The following is an 18594-nucleotide window of genomic DNA, read 5'->3' as shown; positions in this document are numbered from 1 at the left end:
AAGAGAGAAAGAGAGATACATACAAAATTTATTTTAAATTTAAAAAATATTTTAAAAGGGTCATTATAAATTTTTGTGATTAAATTGATATCAAATTAAAAATTTAATTTAAACTACATTTTATTTTTGTAAAATTATGTATAATATATATATATTATATATATATATATATATATATATATATATATATATATATATACGTCTGAAATTATTTTCTACAAAATATTTACTCTTCTTTAAATATTTGATATAATAAAAATAATAAAAAATAATAAAAAAAAATGTTTGAATTCATTTCCTTTTATTTTCGTTAGAATTATTTTATATTCTCTTTAAATAATTTCCATTGTTTTCTTAAAAAAAAATAAAAAGTGTGAAAATATAACCAAATATATGTCATTTAATATATGTAACATTAAATAATATTTCGAAGAAATAACGTTAACTCTAATGTGTGTCTACCTGGTAAAAAAAACTCATAGTTTCTTAGAAAATTTTAAGAATTTTTCATAATTTAAATTTATGAAGAATTCTAAAAAAATATATCAGATTTATTTATATATTAAAAATATATATTTGTATTATAAATATATTTTCAATATTATTTTAGAAAATTATTAGAATAAAAATTCTCAGAATATTTAACATTTATATATATATAGGAAATTATTAAAATTCATTTACGATAAAAATATGAAATATTTTTATTTCTTTTCTAAAGATTTCTGAAAAGTGCGCCAAATCATACAGAATATCTTAAAATTTTTATGAGAAATTTTGTGAAATAATTTTTACCAAGGTAAAAAATAAAAATAAAAATTATAAAAAACAAAATTATTTTAGTTTGTTATAAGAACTAAAATGAAAACAAACATGAAAAAAAAAAGAAGCGAATCCCTTAGATTAAATCCTCATCTTGACATTTAATCTTACATCTATCTAATTTTTATTAAAGTCCTTCAATCTCTTTTTTCTAATTTAAAAGCCAGCGCTACTTTCAACACTACTGCTTTGAGAAAAAGAAATGGATGAGTCGGAGAAATGTACATTCTGCGAGTGATATTATACGAATCAGTGTCAATAAAAGAGAGACACGACACTATTATTGAAAAGTATAGAACGCACGCGCGTCATTTAAGCGACAGTTGCATGTAAGCACATAGTGTGCTTACATCGCTGCAGCAGAAAATTAAGCCGAAAGAACGATTTTGTCGCAATAATTTAGGAATAGCGAAAGAAAGAGAAAGAGGGAAAACTTCATCTTCAAATATTGTGTATATCATTTATAAGTAATTGTATTATATTATCTAAAAAATGGGGAAAGTTGAGCGGGAAAAGGAAGAATAAAAGGAACAAGAGGACAGAAAGAAAACAGGAGAGCAAAGGGGTGGGAAAAGAAACGATCAGAACGATCGGAATGTAATCATCACATCGGGAATTTGTCATCTGACTTGACGTCATATCTCTGGTGACTCTGATTTAGTGACTTCGATCTGACGCATTTCGAGAATTTAAAAGAGTATGTTTTGAGGAAGAGAAAAGAAAGAGAAGATGCAACGAATAAACTACGGGAGAGGACAATGGAGAGTGCTTCGATCTTCGTGGATCGTGCATCTCGTGTATCTCTTGTTTCCAGGATCGCTCACGTTTGGCTTGCAGCCAAAAACGGCGGGTATCATGATGCAAGATATAGGTAAGTAAAGTTGATGTATAGAAAAAAGAGATCGATATAAAATCTCTTTTTTCGATTATGCTATAATTATATAGGGAAAACTTCTTTAATAAATTTGAAATCAACCCTTCTTTAGTAGAAATATTGATACTTTTTCCATGATTAAAGATTTTTTTGTATTTATATGTAGTATAATAATATTTCAATGCAAAGTATATTTTGCTGTGAAATAATATGTAATTAACTAATAATATATAATTAATTAATAATATATAAATAAATAATATATAATACATATTTGTTCTCTGATATGATATAAGAAGTCTCGAGTTGCGTTTTTAATATTCACTTTTAAATATGTTTAAAAAAAATCACATAATTATTTTTAATTTTATTTTATTACTTTTAATATTCACTTTTAAATATATTTAAAAAATCACATAATTATTTTTTATATTATTTTATTTTAAATATGAATATTTTATAATTAAAACAATTTCTATATTATTTAAGATGCAAGTATATAATATTATTTAAGATATTTTTGAGTTTAGATATTTGAAAAAATATAGAAGAATATATCAGAAAAATTATATAAATTAACATAAAATCAAAGTCATTTTATTTCTGAAACGCAATGATGTTAAGTTATTTACAATCTTATTGTCGAATCGATTAAAAGTAAGTTAAATAATTCCAAAAATATTTTTAAAGTAAAAATTTAAGAAATAAATATTATAGTAAAAATATAAAATATAATATGATTTTTAAATTTTAGTAACAAGAAAAAATTATATAAAAAGTTATATATAATATAATATGACTTTTAAACTTTAATAACAAGAATAAATATTTAATAATTAAAATGAATTTATATTTATTTATAATTGTAAAAGTAAGAATTATTATTTCATTTGTACGTTAATAATTCTTCTTTTTATTAAATAGTTTATTATTTCTAATTTAATACTTTTTATATCGTTCTCTAAAATGATAAGTAAATTATTTTAATATTATTCATGTTTATATGATTTATCTTAATTTATTATTATATACTCTTGAAATTGAAGGAGAAATCTTTATGTTAAAATTTTATATTAACACTTATACATTTCACAATTTAATTGGTTATTAATCACATTTTCTAAATAAAATATGATTATATATGAGAAGAAATAGAATAGTAGAATTCTTATGAAGAGGAAAATTCTCGCCAGAGAGAATATATACTAGAGAATATTATTTTTAAATTTTAAACTTATTATAAAGACATATGAAGAAATGATTATCTAATAGTTATCATGTCAAAGGAGAAAAGAAAGATGAAAAAGTTCTACTTTCTTCTGGATAATGTCAGCTCATTGTCGGTAGATGCGTTTCTAACTGATCTCTATTGCATTAATTGAGATGCGTATATGCGGCATGCAAAGTTGCATGTTGCAGTCGACTTGGAATCTTCTTAAATTGGTCTGGATGGTCGTCCCAATGACTTGAATTATAATTGGCGGACCATGGGTTACTGGGTTTTTAGTCATTCGTGCCTATTATATTTATTTAGCATCATTTTTATCTTCTAAGTTACCCGATTGCTACATCGAGAAGAAAAAGTACACACGATTTATAATTGATAAAATCATCAGATATCGAATGACAATCCCCCCCGAAAGAAATAAAAATCTTTTACAGTCTAAATTAAATTTATTGAAATAAATGTGTATTTAAAAAAAATTTCTTTTCTTTTATCTTTTTTTCCTTTTTTTTAACAATCTTGACGTGATGCCTTTTTAAACTTTGCCGCAATTTTATTTCAGCAATGAATGTGGTGGATCTAATTGAGGCCACAGGTATGCAAGGACCACTTTTCGGAGTAACAAAAACACAAAGTCGTTGTGATGGCACGATCGCATACGACATTACGGAAACCGCGATATTGATGGTTCATATTAATACGCTATTTCCATCTGGCATTCCGCAGGATTTTTCCATTTTGGTCGTTGCAAAACCAAAAGCTAGTGAGTATAAGCCAGTAAAATACTATAATCTGTATCAGTAATTATAATTAGATTACTCATTTACTTCAATATTTCTACTTTAATCAAGGTGTTTTTAATTATATTAATATTTCTAATTACAATTTAACCAAAAGTTAATTTAAAGTTCTTTCTTATAAGAGAGATAATAATTTAAGGAATTTAAAATCAATATTGATTATTTCAAAAATGGAAATATATTTAATTGAAATATATTTAAGAAGTATATTTAAGAAATATATTTAATAATAAATAAATATATTTAAATATATTTAATAATATATTTAAGAAATATATATTCAAAATATATTTAAGAAATATATTTAATAATAAATAAATATATTTAATATTTAATTATACATTAAATTGTTGTTTCATTTGTTTTTGGAAATCTAATTAAACTTTGATAGCTTGAAAAATATTTCTTGAATTTCGAAATTATTTAAGCAAACTGTCGCATTTTGTTATTGCATGACTGTATGAAAATTGCATAACAATTATCATTTTTTATTATGTAAGCAGAATTGGTTTAAAGTTGTTGACCGTAGATTACACGACGCCGATACTCTTTACCATCTATGGCGATATTGGCGAAGCACAGCTGGTTCTTTCGTTGGGGCGTAATGTCAGCCTCCTCTACAACACGAATGGGGAGAAAAAGAACAACGTAATTTTTTTCGATGTCGATATATCCGATGGGGAATGGCATCGATTAGGAATTAGCATCAAGGGCGACAGCATTACGATTATTCTCGATTGTGATAGACATATCACGAGGAAGCTGGAAAGAAATCGCGAGAAAACAATCACCGGCATCTTCATGATTGGGCAACAGCTTAATGGTGGTTTATATCTGGTGAGGAAAAAAATTTGCAATGATAATAATATAAAATAAGATATTGTTGATATTAGATGATATAGACAGTTGATATAGACAGAGAATCTGTCTTTTATAAAATTTTCCTTCTGAAATGAAAAAAAACTTTAATCGTGGAATGGGTAAAAATTAAAATTACGATATTATATTATTGCATATATTTTATATCCTTTTAGGGAAGTCTCGAGATGCTGAAAATCGCTCCAAATCCAGACGCCGCTTATGAGATTTGCACGATATTTGCGCCAAATTGTAAACATCAATTAAAAGACAGACTGAATTATAATGCATCATCGAGGAATGATGATGATTATGAAGAAGAGAACAAGAAAGATGAGGATAGAGATAATACAATTATTCCCGTAAGAATAAGTATTAAACGAGTAAAATTAGTATTTAAAAAGTAATGTAATGAAGAAGATAATTTATGATAATTTTATACACAATCTGAACGGATAAATTATTATTTGCAATAATGTATTTTATATATTTATATAATATTTATTAAATTATTTTTTGATAAAATAGAAATTTACAAAAAAAAGAAACAATCTAAAGTATTATTATAGAACCATAAAAATTTGATAAAATTAAATTAAATTGTTACTTTTGATTATATTATAATATTAGTAATGTCCTTAATTCTGCAAGACTCTACACAAAATTAATGTGCACAGAGAAAAATAGAAAAGGATAAAGAAAAAAAAATTTATATATAAGTCTAAGTTATTAATTTTATACAATACACGCACACACACACATGAATATATGTGTTCCATTTTAAATATCCTGTAAATTCAGTAAAATATCTAGAAAATCCATGTCAAAAAAAATATCATGATTATTGGTTTTAAAATCAATAGTTTTAAAATTTTACAATATATATTTAAAGTTAATGATAGAACCTTGTTTCTCATGAGTTTTTATTCACTAATGTTGAATGTTTCAGACATCTTATGAAGCGGAAACGATTACGAATATATATGAATCAAATAATCAACAGTATTACGGCGAGTCAACAATTGATCCTTATAACGAAGAATATATACGTACTCTTTCAACACATCCTAATAAAGTGTATTACAATGCTCGAGGTCCGCCAGGTCCTCGTGGGTTTCCAGGACCGCCAGGCATGCCTGGATCTCCAGGCAACAAAGGCGAACCCGGCAGAGATGGATTGGCTGGATTACCAGGTGTAGTGGGTCCACCGGGTAATGTTTTCGTAATACCCTTGTTAAGTCAGGGAAACGAGAAGGGACCAGATTCCCAAGTAGAACTGATAAAGCAGATATTATCGCAACACATGCTTACAATGAGAGGTATAGAAGGTCCAGTGGGACTCACGGGCATTCCAGGACCCGACGGACCGCCTGGACCTCAGGGTGAAAAAGGAGACACTGGTGATGTTGGTGAACCCGGACCCAGAGGGGAGAGAGGTATGCAATATCAAGTTTGATAATTTTGTAACTTTTATAAAAAGTCAGTGAGCGGTTAAATGCGGTTGATAAAAGTTTATTTTGTAAAATTATCAATTTCTAATTTTTAATATTAAAGAAGAAAAGAAAATAAGAAAAAATTTTTAATTTATTCTACTTTTTCGATTAAAAGAAATCTTGATTTTTAAGATTAAAAACTTCTCAAATTAAAAATTTGATTTTATAAAGTAAATTCTTTGTTATTTTTTTTTAATCCTTTATTTTTTGCTAATATAAAAACAATGGTTTTTTTCCATAGGACCTACCGGAATTCCTGGTAGAGAAGGCAGGAGGGGTCATCCTGGTAGAGACGGCGAGCGCGGTTTTACTGGCCCTCCGGGAATGAAGGGCGAGCCAGGATTGATAGGCTTACCAGGCTTACCGGGTGATAAGGGCGAACGGGGACCTTCAGGGATACCTGGAGAACCGGGTTTACCAGGTCACGAAGGGATGCAGGGCGAGGACGGTCCTCCCGGTCTACCCGGTGTACCTGGTGAACTGGTAAAATAATAATAAAATCGTTATTATAATATATTATTATAAGAAATTCGAGAATTTTTCTAAAAAAAAGTATTGAGAAATAATAACGTTTAACAAAATACAAGATGTGCCAATAAATATTAGCATTTTAATATTTTTGAAATTATATAGAAGTAGAAAAATTTATAAAGATTGTATTATTTTATTATATTTAAAGCAGAATAAATCTTTTAATAATTATTTATCGAATTATTTATTTTTTGAATTTATATATTTATATTTACAAAAAAAAAACTTTAGAAAATAAAAAATAAAACTTTTATAAAATGTCTACTTGTGCAGGGTCCGAGAGGATTTATTGGATCAAGAGGTTTTCCTGGTCTACCAGGTAATCCTGGTATTCCTGGAAATGAAGGTCCACCTGGTTCTAAAGGCAATGCTGGATCGCCCGGTCTACCTGGTGCACCAGGTCAACCAGGACCTGTAGGTGCTGTGGGACCATCTGGACCTCAAGGTTTACCAGGACCGATTGGTTTAGTCGTAAGTTAGTGTTTTTACGTTTTTCAACTAGTTATTAAAATATGTGTAAGAAATACAATATTTTATTTAAAAAATAATAAAAGTGAATATTGATATTTTACCCATAATTTCTTCAGTAAGTTACTATAAGTAATTTTTAATCGTTTCATCATATACAATGTATTATATAATTAATTATATTTTTATACTATTATTAACTATTGTTAAAATAAACTCAACACATGATAGAAAATCGTAGATTATTATGTATTCTAATTTTTAAAATTAATTTTTTTTAAATAAATCCTCATACAAAAAATTTTATTTCACTATACATTTTTGGTTTCTAATTATGCAAGAGAATTATTTTCATTTCGATTGTGTTATATATCCTTCAAATATAACATTTTATCTTATTTATATTCTATTTATAATCTGACAGAAACAAATTTAATGATTTGCAGTATAAGAGTTAGTCAAACTTATTTAGGTTTTATAAATAAAAATTATAATTAGTTTTTTGTGCAATGTGAAATTATAATTATTTTTACATTTACAATTACTTTTGATTGTATTAAGATTTTCACATCTTATTATTAATGACTGGATGTATCTAATAACTAAATTTTATTAAAAGGGCCCACAAGGAAAGCCTGGAATTCCTGGTCTTTCGGGTGCTGACGGACCCCCTGGTCTTCCGGGCAATCCCGGAATTCCTGGAATGAAAGGCGAACAAGGTCCTTTAGGACCGCAAGGAACAGTAGGCTTTCCAGGTGTGCGGGGTGTGAAAGGTGATCAAGGACAACGTGGTCCGTCGGGTGAACGCGGCGAGAAAGGTGAGAGGGGATTAGAAGGTGAAAAGGGTGATACTGGTGCGAAAGGAGAGCCTGGGGCAACGGGACCGCAGGGAATTCCAGGTCTTGAAGGATTGGAAGGTCCAAAAGGCTTTGAAGGACCTCGTGGTGAAACTGGTCTTGCTGGTCTGCCCGGAGAAAAGGGGAAAATAGGTGTACCTGGATATGCTGGATTTCCAGGAAATGTTGGAGAAAAGGGAGATAAAGGACAACTAGGACCACAAGGTTCTAACGGCGATAAAGGAGAAAGAGTAACTTCTTGAAAATTCTTAAATATAAAGTTTATATATAATGTTTTGTTGATCTTCATAAAATATTATTTGCTCTTCTCTCTTTTTTTTCTTCTCTAGGGCACCAATGGAATGCAAGGGGAACGTGGTGAAACAGGGCCGAGGGTAAATTATTTTTATGGCAGAACATTTTACTAGAGCCACTCTTGTGCACGTAATACAAACACGATCAAAAATATTTTGCTACTAATAATGCTCAATGTAAAATATATCAAGACATAATAAATTAATTGTTTACTCCATATTCGCTAAATAAATAATTTTAGTTATTTCGTATATTATATAGGGTTTCAGAGGAACACGTGGTAGAAGAGGCGAGGAAGGATTGCCAGGCCCAAAGGGCGATACTGGTCAACCAGGATCTCCTGGTGTGCCAGGCGAGTTTGGCCCTCCTGGTCTTGAAGGTCCACGTGGTTTTGTGGGACCACCTGGCCCACCAGGCCTCGACGGAAAAGATGGTGTACCGGGACCACCTGGCGAACGTGGTCCAATAGGAGAATCCGGGCTTGCAGGACCTTCAGGAACTCCTGGTATTATCGGTCCTCAAGGACCAGCTGGAGAACCTGGTCAACCGGGCGAACCTGGAGCACCTGGTAGTCCGGGGGTTCCGGGAGAAGTTGGTCCATCAGGTGAACAAGGAAAAGAAGGACCGCCGGGTCCATCTGGCTTGACAGGAATTAAAGGTCCACCAGGTCCTAGCGGATTACCAGGATTTCCCGGCGAAAGAGGATTGAACGGTCTGCCTGTTAGTTTTATTAAGAATGATGCTTATATGAGATGCAAGTTTATTAAAAGTTCTTAATATTTAATTATAATATTTGATACATAATATTAATAACTGTCATAATAATTATAAATTTTCAAGGGAATGCCTGGTTCGAAAGGAGAAATGGGATCTATCGGAGCACCTGGTCACCCCGGCGATAAAGGTGCTCAAGGTGAACCTGGTAAAGACGGCGTTCCAGGTTCAGAAGGAAAACAAGGGCCTAAAGGAAAGAGAGGACTCATTGGACTTAAAGGCGAAAAGGTCAAATTTACCTTAAATGATTTATAACTTGCTAGCGAGAACTTAAAATAAAACTCTTTATAATTTTCATATATGTCATATTTCCTGATAAATGTATACGTGTATTTATATATATTTTGTACATATATGTATATTTTATAAATATATTTCCTATATACATATATTTTTTACATGATATATAAAACTATAGATAAAATTCTATCTTGAATTTTGCCACAAATTATAGATTTCCTAAAGTAAGTTTTATTATATGTATAAAGTATAAGAGAGAAAATAATCTATATTTTTTTTTGTTAAAGATTTTTTATACCTTTTTAAGATATACACAAAATATACATATTCGTCAAACTCAAATAATATATTATATAATACTATACTACTATATAGATAATACGATAAATGTATCTTATCTATGATGAATCTAGGGTGATTCTGGGTTACCTGGACCTATAGGTCGTGACGGTTTACCAGGTCAACGAGGCTTACCTGGTTCACCTGGACCAGTTGGGCTTCCGGGTGAAGACGGTGATAAGGGAAACGTAGGTCCACCTGGTGAGAAAGGATTCAAAGGATCTCAGGGAGAAATGGTAGATATAATTAAGTAATTAAAAAGAAAAAATATAATGAAATAAACTTTTATGGTAACATATTCTCCTTTTCAGAGATCTTAATTTTCATACATGTTAACAATATAACTCTGAGTAATCTTCAAAACATTTTAATTTTTTTTAGAAATTATCATGTAATCAATACATGTGAAAGTCAAAATCGTTGGAGAAAAATACTAATGTAAGAATAATTTAAAATTCATTCTTTTAATCTTGTAATTATAATATATAGGGACTTCAAGGTCCGCAAGGAATACAAGGGCCACGTGGTGAACCTGGTTTAATTGGTCCTCCTGGAGAGAAAGGACCGCCAGGTGAGGTTGGACAGCGAGGATTAAAAGGTGAGATTGGTCCAGTCGGAGCAACAGGATCAGCTGGACCTATAGGACCGCAAGGTTTACCAGGTCCACCAGGTGTAAAAGGCGAAGTTGGAGATTTTGGGACGGTTGGTCCCATGGGACCACCAGGTACTCCAGGAGAACGAGGTCTGAAAGGGCCGAAAGGTCTTAAAGGTGCAGAAGGATCACCAGGTTTAGAAGGTCGTCAAGGTGAAAAAGGAGATAGTGGGATGGCAGGACCTCCTGGAAAACCAGGAGCAGAGGGTAAACAGGTAATATAAATTGCATGTGTTTATAAAATTTATAAAAAAATAATTTACATGTCATTACTTATTTGACTATTTATACATATAAATTTCTTGAAATATAGTAAGCAACGAAATAAAATTAATAACATAAAAATGTTATTTATTACATACTTTATAATATTACAATCAATTATAAATAATTATTTAAGTTAAAGTATGTTTAAGTCAATATATTTAAACATACATATATAATATTTTAAGCTAATCTCTTTACAATTCTAATTTTTAGAAAATTGTTTTTAAATAATTTTTATAAAATAACAGAAACTCAAAATAATAAACATATTTCTGTATTAAAATACTGTAGTAATATTCACTAAAATCAAAACTGGACATATGCAAACAGTAGCGTTTTGTTAATATGAGAATAATAGAAATAAAAATTAATTAATATAAAATCAGTAATTTTTTGTGTAGAATTATCTTTTATAAAGAATTATCTTTTTATTATAATTATATATTAATTATAATTGTGTTAAATATTTTGTTGCTTCATATTTAATGAATTAAGGGAGAAAAAGGTCCTCCAGGAGCGAAAGGGGAAGAAGGCAAGGATGGATTAATTGGATCTCCTGGACCACGAGGATTAATTGGCTTCGAAGGACCAAAAGGTGATATTGGATTACCTGGATTTCCCGGTCCACCAGGAGAACCTGGTCTCATTGGTGTAAAAGGTGAGCCTGGAAAGGATGGCGAGGATGGACCAGCAGGCGATCCAGGTGCACCAGGTGAAGCTGGACCATCTGGCAAGGAAGGATTACCAGGTCTTCCTGGAAAACCAGTATGAGAAATTTAATTTATCATTTAAAAATAAAATAATTCTCCAGGACAAAATGACTTCAAAAATAGCAATTAAATATTTATAAATATAATTTTCTTGGGGAAAATAAAAGCTCTTGAGATACATAAAATATATAAAAGGTATATATTTTAATTTTAATTTAAATTATTTATTTAATTACTACTGATTTTAGGGTCCGGAAGGTCCTGCAGGTCAGCAAGGTAATACAGGTTTACCAGGAGATAAAGGAGATATAGGCCCGTTTGGAGCGCCCGGACCGCAAGGACCTATTGGACCCCAAGGACCATCTGGTTTGCCCGGCTTTCCAGGAGAAAGAGGTTTGCCAGGAGCGGCCGGGGAAAACGGTCCTCCAGGAATGTCGGGCGCCATCGGTGCCCCTGGAATGATTGGACCAGTTGGTCCGAATGGCCCAAAAGGTGACAAAGGTCGCAGAGGCATTAAAGGACATCGAGGAGAACCAGGACGCTCTGGTATTAAAGGCGATCAAGGAGAAACAGGAGAAAAAGGCGACCGCGGATTGCCTGGACCAGAAGGTTTCAAAGGAAATCTCGGACCTATAGGTCCAATCGGCTTCAAAGGGGAACAAGGACCTCCCGGTCTGTCAGGACCACCAGGATGGCCCGGAGCCAAAGGAAACGCAGGAAATGATGGAGTGCCAGGTATCCCAGGCTCACCAGGTCCGCCAGGCCCACCAGGACCGCCTAGTCCACCGATGGAACCCTTCAGCTTCGATGGAATCACACCGCTGCATCAATCAGCTAGAAAAAAACGCGATGCTCCAGAAGACGTGTAAGAATCTTATAGAATTCGATATAGAATTGAAATATATAAACGTTCTCAAGTCTTATTCACTTTTAGAATATTATACATTGTATGAAATGATTTTATTCTGTTTTATTTTTAGAATTAGATTTGATAAAAATTTTTTAACGCAGATTTAAATTTTAGAATAAAGATTTTCCGTCAATTATTTTTGATCCATATTCGATCAATTACTTTGATCTATTTTAGAGAGGAAGAGGAAGAGTTGGATGTGGAGTATTTAGAAATATACAGATCTATTTCTAACATACGACAAGAATTGGATCGAAGGTACAGACCAACTGGTACAAGAAATAATCCAGTAAGAACATGCAAGGATTTATTTTACGGACATCCCCATTTCAAGGATGGTAAAAAGTTGTCTTCCATTATTTAATTTTTATTTAATTTCTAAATCAGATGATAATTAAAGTTTCTTAAATTTATAAATATTATTAATACTATTCTTTTCATCATTCTTTTAAAAAAATTTATCTTTGTAAAGTTCTTTATTCTTTATATTTATTATTAATTATAATTATGAATTTTTTACAAAATCAGAAAAAATATATTAAGTATTTGTTGAGGATTAAAAACTCTATTATATTTTATTAAACAGGTTGGTATTGGATCGATCCAAATCTAGGCATGCCTGACGATGCTATTTATGTGTATTGCAACATCTCGAATATGGGCGAGACCTGCATGTTTCCTGATATTCATAGTAGTAGTATGCCAAATATACCATGGAAGAAAGAGAACAATAAAGTTGACTGGTACTCGCGTTTACGCGGAGGATTCAGAGTAAGTTTAAGGAAATTCTCATTTTTACAAGTTTATAATTAATTGTTTCTATATATTTCCTAAAATTTCTTGACGAAAATAATTCATAAATGAAGAAAATAATACATTTTATAATATATTTCTGCATAATTATCATTAACTTTCATCGATGTTCAAAATTATTGTCAAAAATGAAGTTATTAACATCATAATTTATCTAGTTTTTTTCATTTGTACATTTTTATATCTTGAGACAGGTATGAATTTCGCTATCATATATGTATAAATTGCATTTTCATATAAGCATATATACATTTATTATACAAATAAATATTTATTATACATATAAAAATTTAATTTGAAGTTCGCGAATGAGATTACTTCTTGAGAATGTAAAATTAAAAATTATAATTGTGAAGAGTTAAAAAAAACAAATTAAAATCTAAAAACATAATTTTAAATTCGAATAAAAAGGACTTTCTAAAACGGACTATTTAATAAATTGTTTACATTGACATTATTTCCTAAATCAGAATTTTATATTATTTATTTTTGATTTTGCGCGTATTAAGTGATTTTAACACACATCTTTACATTAAATTTCACTCTTTAAACGAAAACGTATCAGTTTTGGAACGAAATCGATTTCTAAACAAAAATAACTTTTTCATTAAACTTCCTTTAATTCATTTATTTCAAAAATGCAAATTTATAAAATAAGGCAAAATATCTAAATTTTGACAAGAAAAAGATATTAAAATCTTTCTGTCTAAATATTTTTTCAGAAAAAATGTAATTAATATTGTATGTAATAAAATTTTTTCCATCAATATTTTACTTTATTTTATAAGATACAAATTGAAAGAAGCTTAATAATGAAAAAAATGCATTATTTTCTTCGATAATCGATCTTTTTCACATTATTATTTATTTTATTTGATATAAATTTTTTTTCTTCTATTTTTCACACATGTATATATTCTTCACAATCATAATCTTCCTAAATTAATCATAAAATTGTTTAATATTTAGCAATTTTTTTAATAAGTATTATTAATATTATTATTATTATTGATAATAGTATGAATTAAATATTTCATGACACTTTCCTATATATTTATATTGCCCTAAAACATTGTTCCTATAAATAAATGCATAAATACGTAGATGAATAAAACTGGAAGAAATTTACGCGTCTAATTTTTCACCAAAATAATTCTTCACGTCTTTCTAGATAACGTACGAGACGATTGGAGTGGTACAAATGAACGTTTTGCGTCTGCTCAGTCAAGAAGCCTATCAAAACTTTACCTATACGTGCGTTAATAGCGTTGCCTGGTACAACAATAATAATCCGACTCATGGTTACAATCTTTCGCTACGATTACTCGGCGAAAACGAAGAGGAATTCTCGTACAACGTGATCAGGCCCCATATAATTACGGATGGCTGCAAGGATCGGAAGGATAAGGCCGAGACTGTGTTCTTAATTCGCACCAGGAAGCCGCAGCAATTGCCGTTGGTTGATTTTTATCCGATCGACTATGGATCGCCAAGGCAGGCCTTTGGTTTCGCGATCGGACCGGTGTGTTTCAAGTAAGCACAATAACGATCTGATCGATTCTTTTTCTTATCTCTTTCGATTGTGTATAAATAAGTAGAGAAATATGTACATGCAATAAATATTTTTAGCCTCACAGAAAATAAAAGCTTAATGTAACTTGCTATAAGAAGCTCTTAAATAGGTTCTCTTCGTATTTTTATTCAATTTTTATAGAGAATAAATTCTATAAGAAATCGATAAATTTTTATCAGTTTATATAAATACTTTACATAAATTAATTCGTTTTTAAATTAATGCTTTTATGATAATTTTTTATTATAATATAATGATTTTTATCTGTTTTTATAGAACAATGAGTGATGAGAAAATGAAGAAATGTTTTAATAATTTTTTTTTTTCATTTCGTATCTTACATAAGATTTTATTTTATTGTATCTTTACCTTGAATTTTATAAAAATTGATGATTTATATGTTATTATAACAAGTCACATTAGGATTTTAATTTGTATTAGGTCCTGAAGGATATTTTACTGCATTTATTTATAAGTTCTTCTCTTTTTTCATACGTATTTATATCCTCCAAAGCGTTAAAGAAATATCAACTGGGTTTTTTTTATTGTGTTGTTTTGTTTTACAAAATATAAATACATATATTATGCATATTATAAAATATCATAATATTTTTTAACACTAAATATAAAACATGAATAATAAGTTCTGAAATATTAATTGATTAATATATAAAAGGTATTATTTAGAGCATAAAGTTCGATGTACTTTAATGTAATTTAGTGAATAAGAGATATGAATTTGTAACATAATTACAAATCTCATAGCATATGTTTAACACTCTTTTGTGTAATGTAGGCCAACTTTTAATATAAATAATAGGTTTTAATTTTTGTATGAATGATATATTTAATATATTTCTAAATACAGAACAGCGTATTATTAATTTATTTTTGTCGTTTTATTTGCTTTGTGTATGTGTGTGTATATATATTATTAATATTATTATAAGCTTTTTTTAATTAATGAATCAAATGGATATATTATAAATATATTCATTCGACTTATTAATTAAAAAATGTTTGTAATAATATTAATAATATATATATATATATATATATATAATTAATATTAATATATATATATATATATATAATTAATATTAATATATATATATATATATATATATATATATATATTAAATCCATTTCAATAAAATTTAAGACAACCCCTATCGTAAGGTTCCGTGGTGTAGCGGTTATCACGTCTGCTTTACACGCAGAAGGTCGCCAGTTCGATCCCGGCCGGAACCACTTCTTTTTTTTTATTTTTCCTTAATACACTTAAGCCCGGTTGCATCAACGTTATTTCAGCTTTAAGCGAGACTTAAATATATGTCTATCTTTATCTTTCTTTCTAAATAAATAAAGACAAACATATATTTAAGTTTCGCTTAAACTTAAAACAATGTTGGTGCAACCGGGCCTTGATACCTTAATACACTTCAGCTTATAAAATCTATCTATCAGTATAAAAAGTATATAATGTAATTATAAATATTTACTGTGTACGCGTGATATTTAATATAATTATTATTTTAATATTATTATAAAAATGCGGTGAATAAGTAGCCGCTCAATTTATTACTTAATTACACAGAATGTTGTTAATATCGATTAAAAATACTTTTTGATAAAGTAAATACATTTTGTAATTTTTGTTTGAAGTTAATTTTTTTATAGTTTAATAAAGTATAATTATACATAATATCATTGAAATAAACCGTCACAAATTTTAGGAGGATTATTAACGCATCCTCTTTTGATGAGAAAAAAATTCTAAAAACTATATCTCTTTTTTCACGTTTCTTTTTCGTTAGAGATAAATTAAAAAATTGCGACAGTTCATCTTGATATTATATAACAAGACACAAGAGAGGTATGGATTTTAATAATCATTTTTGATAAACGGGACGTTTACTGCATCCATTTTTTCATATTCTATCTATTCATATTTATTTACAGAATCTGATTTAAATTAAAAAATAAATCTTATTACATAATATATAAATTTCTTAAAGCATTAAACTGTAGAAATTAAATAAAAAATTAAACTCGCCGATGGGAGAAAATCGAACTTTACACATGGAATGCTGCTGGTCGATGTCGCTATTTACTCTCAACGAGAGGGCGAGAGCATGAAAAGATCCGAGCGAGAGATATAAGGTGGATCGAAGGAATCTGCGAGATATGCGTGGGCGAACCGTGAGAAACCGCAGGTGACACCTTGTCATGGCGGTCGGCGGTTCGCACTTCGGACTCACACTTCGTTCTTTTTCTGGTGACAAGACAATTGAAGTAACGGTGCAGGGCCGCTTTCAACGTAGAATTGAAAATGAAAAGCGTCAACGCTTAAAATTTCGTCGATATACTGTATACATGCACTGTAAATTATGTCTATATATTTTATTTATTAAAAAAAGTTTTAATAAAACAATATATAAAAAAATATTAATTATTTATATTAATTTAGTAATAATAAATTCACAGAATTTGAAAAAATTTCAGAAATTTTGTGAATGCATTTTTTCAAGATCCCATCATAAATTAAATAAAAATTCAAGTCTTTATAATCAAGATATATCTATAAAACGTGCGTTTTTGTGTATTATTTGAAAAATTAATTATTTTTATTTAATTATAAATAATTTTTATTTAATTATTTTTTATTCATGGTATTTTTTTAACATCTAGCTCTCTCAGCAAATACGCTGAAATTTCGCTGATAGAGTGGCCTGTCGGAACAAATGGCCGTCCCTGTGCATTGAGCGTCTTTCAACGCGGTAGGAGGGCGATAAAAGGTTTCCTTGTTTAACAAAATATCGTCTCCGAGCCATTAGCCCGACCCGTTACCACTTCAGCGCGATTTTCTGCTCCCGCTGCCGCGTCGAGGAGGCACTCGAGGATCTGCGGGAATCCTGCGAGCTATCAAAGGCAGACCTGTCTATCTCCACCCTCCGGGACAACATCGATGTGAAATGGGAGAGTTCCGTGGTTCATCGTATTCGATAGTGTCACCGTTAATTCGACCTTTAATTTAAATCAAAATTCGCATTGCTTTTTTTACTCCTTTAATTTATCCTTATATTTATATTTATTTTGAGCGATGTCGAGGTGAAATTGCCTGTAAAAGATTGATCCGTATCACCAATAAGAAAAATTCACAAATAATTGTGTTAAATATTAGAAATTTAATTTCCTAAAAGAGAGAGAGAGAGAGAAGAAAGAAAAAATATATAAAATTTCTCCTAAAAATCTCTATAAAAAATCCTTCTTAAAATAGATAAAAACACATATCAAATACATGAAAAAAATATCTCAACTTGTGTATTTTAATTACTAAAGTATTTAATACTTATTAAATATAATAAATATAATAAAATGCGTTAAATAAAAAAAAAATTTTTAATTTTAGAAAAAATAGATTTTTTCAAATGTATATTTATAAATATCTATCATTAAATTTCAATTCTGAGGATCTGACATTTTACACAAGCTTAGTCGAGATAATTATTAATATTAATTATTATACAGCATAATATTAATTATCGTTAATTATTTTTTAAGATCGTTGATATTTAATTATGTACTTATATAAAATTATATTTTATTAAAAATAAATTAAAATTATTAAAATTATTAAATTACTAAAATTATTAAAATTATTGAAATTATTAAAATTATTAAAATTATTAAATTATTAAATTATATTTTATTATTTTTTTACTATATTTTATATAAAATTATATTATATAATTTAGATGTTATATAATATCCATATTGTAAATCTTTCAAAATTAACAAAATTTCTTTCCTCTAGTCTTATGATTACTTCAGTGAGCTCGTAAAAAATTCGCATACATGAATAGAGGTTCTAGACATTAGTGCATGAAATATCTAACGGATGAAACAATGGCCTAATCGCATATTCCGGAGATGGCGATCATTGATTTCCAGGGAAATAATAAATGAAATATTCAGGAGCACCGTATGTCATTACGCTTGTCTTGCGTAACCGTAACGTCGCAGCGCCGTGAGAAACGTCCAGATGTCACAGTCACTTCCAGCTTGCGGTAACAGAAATTGTGTATTATATT

The 18594-nt window shown here is 29.3% G+C and overlaps 1 protein-coding gene and 1 non-coding gene across 2 annotated transcripts; both read left to right on the top strand.

The window, feature by feature from the left end:
• The first annotated feature begins 1236 nt into the window (after nucleotides 1-1236).
• LOC105258498 (collagen alpha-1(I) chain-like) lies at nucleotides 1237-14556 on the top strand. Its single transcript, XM_011269764.3, has 18 exons — nucleotides 1237-1693; nucleotides 3484-3684; nucleotides 4251-4558; nucleotides 4756-4941; nucleotides 5529-6015; nucleotides 6314-6555; nucleotides 6877-7074; nucleotides 7691-8158; nucleotides 8258-8302; nucleotides 8484-8942; nucleotides 9063-9224; nucleotides 9650-9811; nucleotides 10065-10442; nucleotides 10990-11259; nucleotides 11453-12069; nucleotides 12292-12452; nucleotides 12701-12885; nucleotides 14099-14556. The coding sequence occupies exons 1-18, from the start codon at nucleotides 1552-1554 to the stop codon at nucleotides 14462-14464; spliced, it is 5037 nt and encodes a 1678-aa protein (XP_011268066.2). The 5' UTR covers nucleotides 1237-1551; the 3' UTR covers nucleotides 14465-14556.
• A 1122-nt stretch (nucleotides 14557-15678) lies between these two features.
• On the top strand, nucleotides 15679-15751 carry Trnav-uac. The gene has a single exon. It is a non-coding gene; the product is annotated as a tRNA-Val (tRNA).
• The last annotated feature ends 2843 nt before the right edge of the window (nucleotides 15752-18594 follow it).

This window comes from Camponotus floridanus, unplaced genomic scaffold, assembly GCF_003227725.1.
Source record: "Camponotus floridanus strain SB8 unplaced genomic scaffold, Cflo_v7.5 scaffold3, whole genome shotgun sequence".
Taxonomy (NCBI): domain Eukaryota; kingdom Metazoa; phylum Arthropoda; class Insecta; order Hymenoptera; family Formicidae; genus Camponotus; species Camponotus floridanus.
This window is presented reverse-complemented; position numbering and strand designations above follow the sequence as displayed.

Bases quoted from the DNA above. Each gene is read 5' to 3' on its own strand.
- LOC105258498 (XM_011269764.3), top strand. From the start codon at position 1,552: ATGCAACGAATAAACTACGGGAGAGGACAATGGAGAGTGCTTCGATCT. The intron at 8,943-9,062 runs GTTAGTTTTATT...TAAATTTTCAAG, and splicing joins GAGGATTGAACGGTCTGCCT to GGAATGCCTGGTTCGAAAGG. The intron at 9,225-9,649 runs GTCAAATTTACC...TGATGAATCTAG, and splicing joins TTGGACTTAAAGGCGAAAAG to GGTGATTCTGGGTTACCTGG.